This window comes from Colobus angolensis, unplaced genomic scaffold (assembly GCF_000951035.1).
Source record: "Colobus angolensis palliatus isolate OR3802 unplaced genomic scaffold, Cang.pa_1.0 Scaffold174, whole genome shotgun sequence".
Taxonomy (NCBI): Eukaryota; Metazoa; Chordata; class Mammalia; order Primates; family Cercopithecidae; genus Colobus; species Colobus angolensis.
In genome coordinates, this window is record NW_012114866.1 from 5,245,919 (window position 1) to 5,263,123 (window position 17,205).

Here is a 17,205-nt window from a genome sequence, read left to right on the forward strand (position 1 = left end):
AAAAAGGATGAGTTCATGTCCTTTGTAGGGACATGGATGTAGCTGGAAACCATCATTCTCAGCAAACTATCACAAGGACAGAAAACCAAACACCGCATGTTCTCACTCATAGGTGGGAATTAAACAATGGGAACAGTTGGACACAGGAAGGGGAACATGACACACTGGGGCCTGTCGTGGGGTGGGGGAAGTGAGGAGGGATAGCATTAGGAGATATACCTAATGTAAATGATGAGTTAATGGGTGCAGCACACCAACATGGCACATGTATATTTATGTAACAAACCATGTTGTGCACATGTACCCTAGAACGTAAAGTATAATAAAAAAAATTAAACAACAACAACAACAACAAATCACTGTGTCAGTTTTCCTCACTGGACACCAGGGGATGATGACAGTATCTTCAGGGCTTATGTGAGGATCAAAACTCAAATGGGATATATCTTTACTTTTGAACTGAAGCAAGAATACCCCTACCCCTAGGCATTCACCGTAATATAGATATATATCAGAGAGTATTAAAAGTACTTCATAGCCTTCTTGGCTTGTTAAATTTAGTGATTTGTAAGTAATGTAAAACATTACTTTACAACAAGTAGAGATATATTTTCTGCTTGAATTTAACATATCAATTTTTAAGGTAAGAAATGAAACATGAATGACATATAATTTTATATATTTTATATACTTCCAGGTGTATAAATGCATTCTCTTATGACTTTAGGGATACTTTTATGGAAATTTTTGAGAAACTCTGAAATGATTTTTAATTTGTAAATTGGTTATTATTATCTCAGGAAAATTCCAAGGAGGATGCAAGAAATTCCAATAACAGGAATTGATTCAGGGTTTATAATGAGATTACCAGACTTTCTGAGAATTCTCTTTATGGCTGACTGGAAATACTAGGGAAGTCCTAGGTGATCTACAAACCCCTGAAAGAATCGTCTAGGTATTTAAAAGAAGCCAGTCAAGAGGAATGATAGCACCTTTTTACCTTTACCTTTACCTCTATCATTTCAGTTCTCTTTTCACTAAAAACTACCACTTATTACATTTACCATGTTTCAGGTAATGGGACTAGCAGTGTACACACGTTATATATTTGACTTCTTACAACATCCCTATGAAGTAGATTTGTTATCTTTATTTTATAGAGGAATACTTTGTGGTAGAGAGAAGTTATGTAACTTACCTAAGGTCACACAGCTGGCAAGTGGGAGAAAAGGAATTTAAACCAAGGTCTGTTTTTTTTGTTTGTTTGTTTGTTTTTTTAACTCAAAGGCCCAAGAGCTTTTAGAGTTTCTAAGACAGAAAGATTCTAAGTTATCAGGTATTATATAGTTCCTTTCTCAACTGGCATCCATCTCAGAATCTTTAGGCTCCACTCTAAAATTATCTCATTTACAACAGAAATTACCTTCTCTTTGTTTTCTATACTTTTCTCTTCTATAAAGTTAATTTTTATACCTGTGCTCTGGAGTTGATATCTTCCTATTTTTTTGTGAGAGCCAAAGCCATCAATTTTCCTCTTTCTTCAGAGTAGTGATTCTCAAACCTTAGCTTACTTGAAAATCACCTGGAGGGCTTGTTAACACAGATACCTGAGCCACATACCTAGTGTTTTTGATTCAAGAGGTCTGGGGTATGGAGAATTTCTTGTTCTAACAAATTGCTAACATACAGTGATGCACCAAGCCCAAAGACTGCACTTTGAGTATCACTGCTCTAGACTTTAGATAAAAGGTTGGCAAATTACAAGCTAAGAAATGCTGTACATTTTTAAATGGTTAAAAAAATCACCATATTTTCTGACATGTGAACTTTATATGAAATTCAATTTTAATGTTTATCAATAATAAAGTTTTATTGGAACACACTATATACTGTCTGTTTAGATAGATATTTATGTAGGCTGCTTTCTCTCTACAACATTAAAATCGAGTAGTTGTGACAGAGATTGTATGGCTTACAAGCCTGAAATATTTATTATCTGGCCATTTACAGAATCAGTTTGCTGACCCCTGCTCTAAGGCAGTAATTCTCAATCCTAGCTGGACATTGGAATCCCTTGGGGAACCCTGTAAAATACTGATACCTGGGTCCCACCCTCAGAAATTCTGACTTAACTGACCTGTAGTGCAGCCTAGAGAATCCTTAACATATAAACATTCCTAATTTGTCCTATCTAAAGAAAACAAAACAAAAAGCAAGGCACCTAACAAAACTACTCTATCTACCTATAAGGAAGAACTAGATAGTCCAAACTCCTTATTTTATAGATTAGGGAAAAGATGTTTGGCAATATGAATTATTTGTCCATATTAAAAGAGGTTGCTGCTGTTTTTATATTTGTAACAAATTATAGTTGTGTATTGCTTTAATAATGATTTTTTTTTCTTTTTTACAATCCAGCTTGTATTTTTTAAAGTATTACATGTCGACTGTTAAAAATACAAACCAAATATATGTAGATAGGTTTAAATTCAGTGCATAAGGTGAAAATCAACTAGTCAAGTTTTCTTCATAGCCACTTTTTCCATTTGGGAATCAAATAAAGTAGTTGGTTTGTATTTAAGGGCCATACTTTAAAAACAGCATACATACACACTAGAGTTACATGCATTACCGAGAGATGTTCACATTCAGAGAGACACTCAGATCTAAGATCAATTCAGAAACTGATAGATTCCTATTTCTCCTCTAACAATCATTCCCTGACTTGTGCTCATGGAGTACAATGAGGTAAATCCCCTCACAGTTTCTAGTATTTACTTATTCCCTATGTCTTTATTTCTCTCATTTACTGACGGGATAGTTGGATAAGTTGTTCTTTGTGAATGATTTTCCTATAGTAGAGCGGTATAAAATGAAAACTGTCATGCATCCATTCCTAAGCCAATAGCAACACTGTTAAAATTTTACACACACACACACACACACCCCCCTACACCTCTACCTACAAATGTATGTAAATATACAAATATAAATACCCTCATACAATATCAGCTCTTTTGCAACCTTACTTTTACATAAAATTTTATGTATAACTTGGATATTTTTCTACATAAGAATATGTGTATATATATCTTATATTCCTATGTTATGAATAAACTGTAATTTTAAAAAATAAATTCCAAACTGATGGATATTTTAGATATACATACACACACATACATCTAGGATAAATTCCTGAAAGTTGAATCACTACATCAAACGTAATTTGCTTTTTTAAATATTTGATAGATAAATTCCAAATTACCTTCCAAAAAGTTTTTACCAATCAATGCATCTCCATTAATACTTGATGTGTCAATTTTAATAACCTTTTCTAACTTTTATGTTTTTTCTTAAATATGAGGTTTAGCATTTTTAATGTGTTTTGTGGTCTTTTCGTGAATTGCTACTTCATGTCCTTTGACTGCTTCATTCGGTTTTATATTTTCTCTTAGTGATTTATGAAAGTTCTATGTATGTTAAGACAATTTCCCATGGAATGTGTTGTAAATAGTTTCCCAGTTTGTTGTTTTTCATTGTGTATAACTTACCCAAGGAGAAGTTTTATATTTTCATATAGTCACAATTGTCTACCTTTTCTTGCACAGCTTCAGGCTTCTCTATTCCAATATTATACAAAACCAAATCTGTGTTTTCTTCTAATATGTTTACAGTTTCAGTTTTTATACTTGAATAATTGATCCATCCAGACTTTATTTTGATGGCAGGGTTCATCATTAATATTCTCATTGGACACTATGAGATACTTATTATCCCCATTTTGCAAATGGGAATCTGGCATGGAAGTGATTTTCCAGGACTACTCACTTGTAGTATGGAAGCCTAGACTTACTCTATTGCCTACAAAAATATGTATGGGCAGTTATAACTTTCTTCTACTATAGCAAATATTATTCTTCTTGTAGATATACTTTTCTGCTGAATTCTTTGCCTAAAAATATGGAATATTCTTTAGTGGGACATTGCCATTGTAGTTAATGCCCCATTTCCTGCATCTATAAAATGAGAGTAGTAAGTTGGCTACCCTAGTCCACTTAAGAAAATTAGGCAGTAAATCTACAGGTATAGCCCTGGGATTTTGTAGGCTAGACAAGTATACTCAGGTGTTTTAAAGAAGTTTTTAAGGCTAAGGGCCTTTTTAAAAAAATGTATACACATTACAATGGTATCTAAAGCCCTAATAGAAGTTCTCCCTGATTGCCTCAACAGGGAATCCTACATGTACTTTTTCACTTGTGACTTGTTTCATTTAATCCTTGCTTGTGAACTGCTCTGAGATTTGTAACATTTTCCCGTTCTTCTTTTTGGTCTTTCTCTCCTGGGCCATCCAAATATCCCGGTAACTACTAAATAAAATAATATTAATAACATATATACATTTCCTTTTTCCCACTTCTAATGGAAAAGAAAAATGGTACTTACTCACAGGTTGAATAAAGTAGGTTTTTTAAAAATTCCTCTGAATCCGCAGTGGAGAAAGGCATTTTTAAGTTCTCCTATGTTTTCCATGGCATTGAGTTGTTATATTTGGGTTCATTTATTAGGAAGAGCTGCAGGAAATGTGACCTGCTATAACCTTGGGAGGGGAAAGTGTTATTAACTGAAATGCTCAGTTTTGCATTTAAGGTCCGTAAAAAAAAAAAGTTGTGGAAGGATGAGAGCTGGGTATCCATGTAGATTTTTTAATGTCCTGGAAGTCACTGGTTGTGTTGTAAGTGCTTACAATTTGTAATTACCTAAGCTCCTAAGACAGACGGAACTGGAAATCAAAATAAGTGGCTGCCTTCTCTTACGTTGCCAAAGGATCTCCAGCTTAGGATACGATTGCCTTTTTCTTCCTAAAAAAAGGCACAAACAATGACAGCCCAAAATAGCTATTTAGTCAGAACTGACGACACTTTCTGAATGCTTGTCATTAAGAGAGAAATAGAAAATCCTGCTTTTCTTCTTCCTTTAATTTCTCTCCCTTAAATACCTTGCTTCCTCCTGAAGCTGCCTCACCTCATTGCCCAGGAGAAATGCCCAGTAACTCTGATGGTGCTTCAGCACTACTGCAGGCTCCAGAGGGGAGGTGGCTTATGCAAAACATATTAAAGAAAAATCCTAAAAGTCACTGCAGCTTTTTCTAGTGAGTTATGCTGATCTTCCCTGTTGCTGGAAGCTGATGGGGAGCATCGTGGCAAAGACATAACCACTTTTTCTTTCCTCCCACTATTTTTGCTGCAGTGAGAACTGTTCATTTCTGCTTGCATTTTGCCAGATAGCTTTAGAATTCTAGCTGAGAATTAGGGCTTCCCAAGGCTGGAAATAAGGGTATAGCACCCTAAATTGTACTTTGTCCTTTTGATTAAGTAAAAATTGAGTTAATTTGCAGCATCCGGTGCCTGGCAGGAATGACAACAGACAGAAGGCTCTGACGGATGTTTTTAAGTTTTTTTTCTTTTTTTTCCTTATGAATTTATAGGGGCAGAAGCTTTTATTTTTCTCTCTTGCTCTCTCCTTTCCGGAGCCTGCTGAACATTTTACATTCAGCAGCAGTTGCTACTGATTCTGAGGTTATGTTATCCCCTGGAATCTTCTGTTTCCATTTCAACCCCATCTCATTACTGATTGTCATTTACCAATAAAACATAGTTTTGGAAAATTGATCACATCGTTTTATTATGGAGTCTGGCAACTTTAGATAGCCCTAAAAGATGTAACAGGGCAGGGAAGTAGGAGAAGGTGGTACTTCCCAGTCCTGTAACCACAGATCACCCCAGAGGAACCCAGTTCACATTTTAGGGGACTTTATGTGACAATGATCCTTTGGTCCTGTTCCTATTCCACATGGAGAAGCAGAATGAGACATGTTTGCAGTGATTTGTAGTATTTGCCAAACAGGGTGCTGCACCAGAATAGCCTGGAATATAGTGCAGAGCTCATATTAAACCTCCAAAGGGAAAAGGGTTTCCTCTTCATTTACAGTCTGCCTGATGCGATCGCATTGTAAAGTGTTTAATAGGATAACACTAGGGCTCTCCAGAAATATGAGTAACTCATTGGTTAAATTTCAATTCTTCACCTTTCCCCCCCTCCTTCCTGAGTGAGCTCATTCCCCCTCCTTCTTTTTTTTTTTTTTTTTTTAATCCAGTGATTTAAAATGCTAGAAGGAAAAGCAACTGAGGTCTTAACTTTCAGACGCTGAATTCTCATCTAATTGAAATTACTGGGCATAATGCTATATATAGCCAATGAAGAGATTTTGAGCTCTCACTCAGTGCCTTCAAGACATGTCGTTTTGTAGTCAGAGAAAACAGAGATCAATGCATTTTCAAACTGACAGAGGGAACGGATGCTCTTTAGTAGCACATGCCCAGGATCGTGTGTGTGGGGCTTGCGCTGTGCTGAGAAGCTGAATACCGGTCCATATGCTCCTTATTTACTGCAATGTTCTTTGCATGTTACTGTGCACTCCGGACTAACGTGAAGGTAAGAGGAAGCGAGCCGGCAACTAGGCACAATATACATGTTAAACCAGCTGCAGAAAATGTCTACCTTGTGTAGCTTCAGGACTTTTCGGATTGCTGGCTGAGCAGGCAGATTATTACAGGTGGTTGCAAAGGCTTTGTTTTATTGTTGCCGTGCAGCCTCGCTGGGGGAGCATGTTGGAACGCTGCTGTGAAGTGACCTTCAGGTTTAACTGTTTGTAATTCAGGTTCACGCTCATAGTTGGGGGGTGGAGAGGGGGGGAGGAAAAGATGAAAATTATTTAGGTAGGCCAGAACCAAGAAATCAGAGAAGGTAAAAAGCTATAGAGCATGCTTTGAATTATGATTTAGTCTTTCTTTTAAAAAGTGCTGTGAGCTTCCTGTGTTCTTGCAGCTGAATTGTTTAAGAGCCGGGGGATTAAATCTAGTGACTGTAATGGCATTAGATGTGATCTGTGGGACACCTGACCATCCTGTGCATATCAACAAATGATTTTCACTGGGAATTGGTGATATTGATTATACAAATCGTCAGCTCTGGGTGGGCTGGTTGCTTCAGTTGCGTGGGTGCTGCTGTCCCGCTGTTGTCACCCCACTGACATTCACTTGCTGTAGCTAATGAGCCTCTGAAGTTGAGCCCAAGTTTGGGAGATTTACCCCCTGTCACGAACAGAGCATTATTATTGAGATATTGAGAAGGTTTTCTGACACTGTGTTCATTCAGCACTGAGCTGGCCAGACCAGCTGTGGAATTCCAGTTGCATCATTTAAGTGAATTACATCCTTGGTTAACATTTTGAGCTTATATTTCTTGTAGAAGGAAGTCCAAAAGGAAAGTGATTGCCTTTGAGAAAAACAATTAAGAGGCAGTTAAGACTACCTAAAATAAGAATCTTTTTTTTTAAGTCAATATAAAGTGTTTCCCCCTTTTATTTTACTAGGGGAGTGTTTTAATGTGTCTGGACACTAAAGTTTCATTTTCTGTGTTTACAAGTTTTATTAAAGAACTCCCTGCTGCTCACTCTTTTGTAAGCTTTTTTATTTTCTATTTGAATTTCAAACAGGTAGTATTTATGTTTTGCTGACCAATTCTTTTACAACTACAACCTGGAGGCATTCTGTGGATCATTTTGCAGAGTTCTATAGAATTTGCTTTTTGCTACTTTTAAAATAAACTTTTGTAGTCAATTTTCCTCCATATATAAGATGTAGACAGTAAACAACATGAAAAAAATAATTAAAAATATGAAAAGTGTGCCCAAATATCATCTTGGATTTCTCTATTATCATCTCCTGTTTCAAAGTATGGGTATGACATGCATTGTTTTGCAAACTCAGTAAATTGTAAATGTTTTCCCTCCTCATCTTTTTGAAAGGAGAAAAGTGCTTTATTCAGAGGAAGTTCCATAAATAATTTAGATAAAGAGATAAAAACAAATAAAAACAATTGTTTTGCTATTTCATTTGTTATATTTTGGAAGTGCAGGAAAACTTAAGTCCAAAGTTCCTTTCATAATGAGCTTTGGGAAATTTCTTTTTACTCTAACTTACTAACAGTTGTCTTTATGAATTTAGCTTTACATTTTTCTCATTTAAATTCATAATCAAAGTAATAAAAGCTTCGCTAACAATATCTTAACTAATTCAGATTACTTTTGAATAATAAATTCCTAGTACTTTGGCTAATCTGTACTAAGATACAGATACTTCTTATGTATTGATTGATAGAAATTGAGACCATATGCATTGCCACATGCATATATAACCTTCCTTTGAGCAGATTAGTTTTAATTTTAATTATGCTTCTATCTTTTCAGTAATTAGCTCTTGCACTTCCTTAAATAATTCATAATTTTTTAGGGTTATCTTGTCTTTCTGAGATAGCAAGTTTTGCCAAAGAATTTGCAGTTCATTTGTGGTCTGTTATTTTATCACATTGGTGCAATAAAGTCTCATCTAATATTTTTGTCTATTTTGATTTTTGCTTTAGTTTATTTATATTACATTTTAAAAGTGTTTGCTTTTATTTATATTGTTACAAGAACTACTTATTTCATTGGTTCTGCTGAATTCTCTCTTATTGTATATAGTTTCTCATGTTTGCCATGATTTAACATGATTCTTGTTACAGTTACCCAGAACTTCAAGGTGGTTAAAATTCAAAGGATAGAAACATTTCTTGTCTTTTTTCTTTGCACACAATAGACCACTAATGTCACAATGTGTTATTCTAGAATAAACTTTTTTGTTAATTAGACCTTTATAAAATATAATAAAGAATTTTATTGAGGGTGGTGTTTTAAGATATTTTATATGTTTTTATGCAACAAGTCCACACACACACACACACACACACACACACACACATATATTTACAGACATCAGAATGTGACTCCTGGGTCACCATTTATTCATTCATCTATTACAATTTTTTGAATGACATCTATGATTTATGCTCTATGCTAGAGTCTTGGAAACTAAGATAAATAGAAACAGTGCTTGCTTTTAAGAAGCTTCCAGTCAGAAAAAGACACAGATTATAAACAAATAAATGCTTTGAAGTATTTCTGACCCATAATGGACATCTATGCAGGGCATTATTGTAGGAGAAAGAGAGAAGTAAACAAAACAAACAAAATCACAGGCTAATTTTTACCTGGACTAATCAAGAAAGGTTTTGCTGTGAGGTCACTTTTAAGTTGAATCTTGACAGCTAATGGACTTTTGCCAAGAATCTTGGAGTAAGGAAGGCATGCTGGGTAAAGGGAGTGGCAAAAGCGCAGAGCTAAGACGCAGAGCACTTCAAAGAGCTACAAATAGTTTGAAATGGTTAGAACATGAGTTCTTACAAGGCTGAAGAGTGAAATAATGGGGTAAATCATAAAGGAAAGATAAACCAATGCTGTGAGAATTGACTGAGTGGTCATCACAATCTAACTCTTTGGAAATTGTGTTACTTTGCTACCTATTTTCTAAGAGAGCTTTCAACAGAAGGAAATGAAATGAATGAAAACTTCTAATCAATGGCCATTATTTATGTCCTGTGTTTTCCCGTTAGTTTTAAATAGAGTTTGATAAAGATTCATATTACATTGGCCTCGGTTTTTATTTTAACTTTTTACAAAGTATGATTAGAACAGTTTAGTTTTAGTCTACTCACTAAAAAGAAGCAATGTGATCATCATGTACACAGGTAGTTTAGTTTCCATCTGAAATTGTCTGTATTATATGAAAAGTGCCTCTTTAATGAGAAAATATAAAAGTAGCTTATTGCATCAGATGTCTGTATCATTTTTGTCTTTGGAAATGAATCTATTTTTTAAGGTAATGATACTGATGATAATTTTTGAAATAATTTTATCTTCCTCATCTCACCATTTCCCTTTTTCCATTGCTACTACAAACATACCCACATGTACACTCACAAACCCACAATCCCTGAAATATGAATTGCAAGTATTAGACCTATAGCACAGGTAAGAAAACTAAGGTAGGGAGAGGAAATGACTAGTTACTCTGTTCCACAGTGTGTCAGAGCAGAATCTCTTGAGCATTGACTTATTACTCTTTTGAGTAAATCCTGCTGCCTACTGCATAAATTCTAGAATTCTGCTCCTTTATTTTTAAAAATTGCTATCATAAATATAATAACTTTTAAGAAAAAGACTGTAACAGAATGGTTTTAAAGTATGGATTTTGGGGATTTCAAAAGAATTACATTTGAGCTTGTCTTCCCCATTTATTGCATAGCTTAAGAAAGTTTAGTTTTTTCTCATTTGTAAAAAGAGCTATAATAATAGTTCTTAGCTATTATAAGTAGTATGTTAGATAAGGCATGTGAACACTATAAAAAGTTCTTAGACTATAGTAATAACTCAATCAATTTAACTTATCATTGAAAAATAAAGACCGCCAAGTGACAGTAAGGCTTCAGAATTGCCTTCAGTAAGAATCACATTAGAAATTGAGCTCAATTAAAATATATCTATAAGTAATGAGAAACACATTTAGGTATAATATTTCCTATCCCACCATCATAACCATCGCAATGACACATATGCATGTTCACATGTTAGCTCCATGGAACCTGGAGTTCTAGTTGTTTTGTTCATCTTTATATCGTCAGCACAAAGAACAATGGTAAGTACATAGTAGGTACTCAAGAGATACTTTAAATGAATGCATTAACTGAGTCTCAGATTTCTTTTTTATTCACTCAGCTTTTTTTCACATTATTTGTTTATGTTAATGCTGGTTAAATTATTTTGAGAGAAAGAAGGAAGAAAAAACCTCGTAGCCTTTGAAGTCATATAGGCTTCAGTTTGAATAGTACTGGATTTGCCAATCGCAAACCACTTAAACTAAGTCACGTACTCTTTTGGATCTGCTCAACCAGGTTGTAGAGCTAGTTTGGAGGGAATCAATAATTCACACTAAAACAATGTGTTGAAGCCTAAATACTCTAGAATTCAGACATTTATCATGTTAATTTTCACCAGGTTTATTCAGTGAAATTGCTGTTTACCAAACTCCCCCACTTTCTGCCCTGATCATTTTCTGGAATTGTTTTCCTGTGATTGGAATCCTTTCTCTGCATTGTCCCTGTTTGTCTAAATTCTCTCCTTCCTTTAATAAATGGTATAGGGTGTCTATATCTATATTCCAAGGACTGGAACCCAGTCACACTAACCCCAATGCTTTATCTCTCCTTTAACTTAGTGAGTACAATTTCTCCATCATTTATGGCAATACATCTTCTACTGCCTTATATCATAACTTGCATTATTATTTTACACTGATAGTTAATTTTGCTTATGTTTGAGTATTTCCCTCATCCCAACAAAATTTTAAGAATTTTGAAGACAGGAACTATAAACTATTTTTTTAAATTTTTTTCTTACAGTTTATTCATATTTAGGGATTCAAAAAATGATCAGTGGACTAACTGAAAAGGAAACTTCCAGAAACTCTGTCTCCTTATGCTGCTGACACCTACTCTTTGCTAGATCCTATGATGCATCCCACATATTGATGCTTTTAATAAACACATAATTTGTTGTAGGCAGGACTTGGAATTATGAATCAGAATGTGTGGACAGTTCGAGTAATACCTATGGCTCATAACAAGTCAGAGATGGTACCTCTTAGGGTTCCAATTGAATAACTATCTGTTTCAGGATACCTATAATGTATTAGTTCCTTATGGAACTCCTTTAGTATGGTCTCCAAATGGTTATGAGCCATTTGGACACCAGTTCAGTATATTGGGTTTATAATACCTAAGCCTACTTAACGTGTTAGATTTACAATTTCTAACAAAGCCAATTAACTCACAACTTAAAAAATTAAACAAGGAGTTAATAAATAAAGGATAAAACAGCACATTGAACAATAACAATAATAGCTACCATTTGTCAAACTCTTAATATGAACCCTGGACTACATCAACAAGTTTGAATGTGTTTTCTCAAAATGCTTCCCCGTAACATAAGATTTGTGCATTTTGATCATTATTATTTTATAGATAAGGAAACTAATGTTTAGGAAACACAAATAACTTGCCTAATATTACACTATTAAGTGCGAGTCAACTCACCTTCTAAACCAGGTCTGTTCCACTGGAAACCTTTTTAACAACCTACCTCAATAGATAATATAGATATGAAAACTACAATGAATATGTTACAGACATCTCAAATCTTTTTTTAAAATTAGGTAAGGAATTCAGTAAACAATAAAATTGCATACGTCTTACATGGCATGACCTTGCCATTCCTTTTCTCGGCTTCTTTCCAATACATGTTGGCCAGAGTTAGACCTGAGGCTTTCTTTTATATTCTGCATTCATCCTTCACCAAATATTTGTTAAGTACCTATTATGGGTCAGGCACTGACCTGGGTGTTATAAATAAAGGATAAAATAAAACAGACAGTAATCTCCACCCTCATAGAACTTATATGCTAGTGAGGTAGGTAGAAAATAAACAAGACAGTTAAGTAAAATACATAGTACATAGTGATAAGTGCCAAGTCAAAAAATCATGGAAGGAAATTGGAAGCGTGCATTGGCAGATGGGTTGGTTTAGAGTTTTAGATAAGATGGTTAGTGAAGGTCTCACTGAGAATATGGCTTGGAGTAAAGACCTAAAAGATGTAAACAAAATATACATGTTGGAAAAAGTAACAGAAATTGCAAGTGCAAAGGCCCTGAGCTAGAAGCCTGCCTGGCATGTTAAGGAACATCTAAGAAGCCAGTGTGGCTGAAGAGAGAATGGTCAAGAACATGTCACAGTGAAAAGATCATGTAGGACTTTCCCAGTGACATGGCTAGCCAGCTGGGTTTTGAACAGAAGGGTCACATCATTTAGCTAACATTTAAATAGGATCACTCAGGTTGCTATGTTGAAAAGAGGGAGCAAGGGCAGGAGCAGAGAGACCAGGTAGAAGTTCCTGCAGCAAAACAGTGGAGAGATGTTGAAAACTTAGATCAGATTGGTGCCAGTGGGACTGGGGACAAGTTGTTCAATTCTGTAGATAATTATAATTTTTGATATCTATCTAATCTTTTTCGACACTGATATTGAGTCCTCCTTAGGTATGGAGTGGTTTTCAGCTCTGCTCTATTAATTAGAGAAAAATACTTTGATGAGTAATTACCATGCCATTTTACTGCTTTTTTATCCTCTGAACATTTGTAGAAGGTAGGTTACCCAAGACTTGAGGCATACATATACATTCATGATTTCATTTTCTTTTGGTCTCAGCTCTTCTGATCCCCAGGAGATGCTGCCCTAGTTCTTAAATGAGTCAACTGTAAGCTACTTGAGGGCAGGAACTGTGTCTCTTATATGTATTTTTGTACCCATTGCCTTGCACATGGCAAATGATTAATAAATATTTGATAAATAATGGATGAATGAACGAATGTTAGCCATTCAAATACAAATAACTGGAAACATTTTATAAAGTACCTCTTTGGATTGGATGGGGTACCACCAAATAAGAATGGATGTACAACAAGGAAAATTTCCTCTCTAATGAAAAATTAAGATTAATTAATTAATTTCTAGTTAATTTTCTCTCTAATGTTCATTATGATAGTATGTTTCCAGCATCAGAATCTTAGGAAAGCAGCCTGGGAATCTGAAAATGACCCTAGGTAAATCATTCAGAGGAAAGTTTGGAAAACAGTGTCATATAGCATATGTTTGGAATTCTCAAGTGTGTTCAGAAATTGCTATGTGTTAATAGTTGTCTAAGTAACATATAGATCCAAAGATTTTCCAAATGCTGGGTTGCAACATGTAGTAAGAAATATATTTAAGATTGCAACTCAGTGTGTTTTAAAAAGCAATACTTACTTTTACCAAAAGCTATGCATTGTGATATTTTCCATTCCAACTTTTAACAATTTCTTTCTTTTTTATAATGTCGGTCAAGATTAACTAAATGTATTGTAATCAGAAAAATAATTGGGGAAATACAATTCATATTGACCTATTTAAAAGATTCCTTGATTAACCTTCTTTATTGACTTTCAAGGGGCGTAGAATGGGTCATAACTCATAATTTGAAAAACACTGTAACATGTTCTCTGCCTTAAGAAAAATACAACGTCAATTAGGAAAATGCAAATGAAAAGATGATGAATTACAGCTGTCAGCCAACACTAAGAAGCCAACACTAGGGCTTCTCCATATAGCCTGGCTCATTTACTGATTCGCATATTCATCTGGGAATTCATAGGTCGGTGCTTACTTCCCTGGCCCTGGCCTTTGGGATTTGGCCTACCCACCTACATATCTCAGTATTACTAATAACAATAACTAATGTTTGTTTAGTATTTATGATGAGTCAGGCACTGTGTACACCACTCATTTCATCTTCACAATAACCCCAAGAGAAAGTTTTCTGTTAAACCTATTTTTACAAGTGAAAGGACTGCTCTATGGAGGTTTAGTGCCTTGTTTCGGGCCTCACAGCAAGTAACTGGTGGAACCACAATAAATGCCAGGCTCAGGCACCAATGCTTAGGACAGGCCAGTGCGTGCAAAGGACTTTTTTGCATCCTTTTGGTTTTGGTGACTTCACTGGGCATTCCTCTCGCTTACTAGATTTAGTGGCTCAACAGATCTCAGGTTCCCCTGACTTGAGTGTGTCACAGTTTCTTTCATTAACTAGGACACAGAAGAATTATTGTGGGCCTAATAACCTATATTCTCCCATGGATCTGGGGTCAGGGTGGGGATGCTTATACTTAGAAGACTTCGTAACAAATTGAAGTATGAACATCCTTTGAAAGAAACCTATTTGCTAAAATCTGCACTTAGTATTAATGCCCTGAATACGGTAATAAAACTCCCCAGGATGAAGTGGTATTGTACTGAGTCTTGGAGAACCTAGCTCTTGAGAATTGACAAGAGAAAAGTAGACAAAAAAACAAAAAGTCATTTGACCCCGGGAGGGTCTGGCCTTAAATATTTCTCAAATTTCAGCTGAAGGTTTTGTTTTTTCTTTCTGTTTAGACTTTGGCACGTTCAAAATAGGCAGAATTTGAAAGAAGCCAGGGAAATATCTTTCTTTAGAATGAAAGTTAGATGACTAGTGGAAGCCTTATCTTGAATTTTTAAATTTATTTGTTATTTATTTCTATAGGTATAACTAGATTTACAACTTTAAAAATGTATACATACATTTATTTATTTTAGAAGTGTCTAATTCATTTTCCAAGGGGTACTTACATTGGAAGAGGAAACTGGCGCAAAGGAGTCTACAGTGAGCCTGGATGGGAGGGAGTAAGGGAAATTTCTGAAATGAACCTCTGAATCTTGGAGCAAATAAAAGAGCCCTTTGCATTTGTGTTCAATGTTTAGTTGACTCATTTATAAACTGCACTTTTTCAGACTTGTTAGGAAAAGTAAACTAATGAATCAGTTCTAAGTGGGTCAGAATACACTATATTTTTCAACTGTTTTTAATATTATAAAAGTAATACATGTTTATTATAGAAATTGTAGAAGTACAGAAAAGGACAAAAATGTATACTTCCTCATGTCCTTGCTATTCATATATAGAAATGTATACTTTTTTCCTATATATATGTATATGAATGCATGTCTATTGGATTAAGATGTAATATTTGTCATGTGTTTTTGCTCATACTATGTCATAAGAACATTGTCATGTCAATTATTATTCATAGGCTTCTTTTTAAGTGGCTGCATAATAGGGAAGCTTCTTTTTATTCTCTTTTTGAAAAGTACATAAATACAGGTAAGCAGGGACTGAAAGCATTGTTTTTCCTTGGACCATTACTTTTCAGCAGAGGATAGAAAGCTTTCAAGTGTAACCTTGGAATAGTTTTGAAATGCGATGCAGTTGGGACAAAAATATATATGGTGAGTCTGAATTTCAAAAGGATAATTGCCATTGTAGTTCAGACAGAGGAAAAAAATATATACTTCATGCAAAAGTTTGTCTAGCTAGTCTCCTAACACTGTCTCAACACCTAATCCTGCCACATAATGGCTTTGAGCTGGGTTTTTAATGATTCTTTTAAACAGAAGCCAATGAGACAATTTCCTTACTATCATTATTCTCCCAGGCACTTAGATTGAAAATATTGAAATCATTTTTACTCTCCAGAGACCGTGGAGAGCTAATTAATCCACGAATCCTGTAGAATCTACCTGTAATTTCTTCTACTTTGTCTCTTTCTGCCTCTCTTTTCCTCAGTGGAGGCTCTCATTTTTTCTCACTGTGTTGCCCCGGGAACACTGTGACTGGCTTCCCTAATCTCCCTCTGTCCTCTCCAAATTTGCCCTCCCCATATTGGCACCAGACTTATTTTTCTTAGATACAGATAAGAACTGGCCATCCATTTCTCTGTTCAAGAGCTTATGTGTTTCTCATTGCCTTCGAAATTTTCATCCTCATGATGGCCTCAGTCACTTTCCATCATTACCTTCTGCGAGACTTACTGCCACTTCCATTCAGTCCACACAGCCAGAATCAATTCCAGCTATACTTTCCATCCAGTGCTCACGCCATAGAGGAGATGTGGAAAAACTGGGGTGTTTGGTAGAAAGCCTGGGTTTAAAATCTGTCATCTCCATTTACAAAGTAGTCTGCAATATTTCTAGGTGAGCAAATTAAAATGGTAGTGATAAGGATCTACCTTGTATCATGAGCAAGGTGTTAGACAAAAAATCTCCCAGATATACACAGGATTCATTCAGAAGATGTTAAAATATTTCAGGAAAGGCTGGGAGCGGTGGCTCATGCCAGTAATCCCAGCACTTTGGGAGACTGAGGCGGGCGGATCACGAGGTCAGGTGATCGAGACCATCTTAGCTAACATGGTGAAAACCCGTCTCTACTAAAAAATACAAAACATTAGCCAGGCGTGCTGGCGGGTGCCTGTAGTCCCAGCTACTCGGGAGGCTGAGGCAAGAGAATGGAGTGAACCCGGGAGGCGGAGCTTGCAGTGAGCCAGGATCTAGATTACGCCACTGCACTCCAGTCTGGGCAACAGACAAGAACGTGGGCTAGAACCTAGTTCCTTTGTAAAATTTTGGGATATTGATGATAAAATCATGCTTAGTCTTACAGTTGAGGAGATGAGAAAAATTAACTGCAATATCAGCAGTTGCATATCTCCCAGCCAAGACTTCTACATAATATACAACAGTAATCATCTAAATATAACCACTCC

The 17,205-nt window shown here is 35.5% G+C and overlaps 1 protein-coding gene across 4 annotated transcripts in view; it reads left to right on the forward strand.

The window, feature by feature from the left end:
* The window catches only part of DLG2 (discs, large homolog 2 (Drosophila)), a 2,293,993-nt gene that overhangs the window by 763,967 nt on the left and 1,512,821 nt on the right, over positions 1–17,205 (forward strand). For 3 of the 4 annotated variants that reach the window (XM_011938530.1, XM_011938531.1, XM_011938532.1), the window contains exon 1: positions 5,981–6,492. The exons of the other annotated variant lie outside the window; for it this stretch is intronic. In XM_011938530.1, coding sequence (XP_011793920.1) covers positions 6,451–6,492 — 42 coding nt within the window. In that variant the 5' untranslated portion in view covers positions 5,981–6,450. Of the gene's footprint in view, positions 1–5,980; positions 6,493–17,205 lie in introns of those variants that run through there. 4 annotated transcript variants of the gene reach the window in all.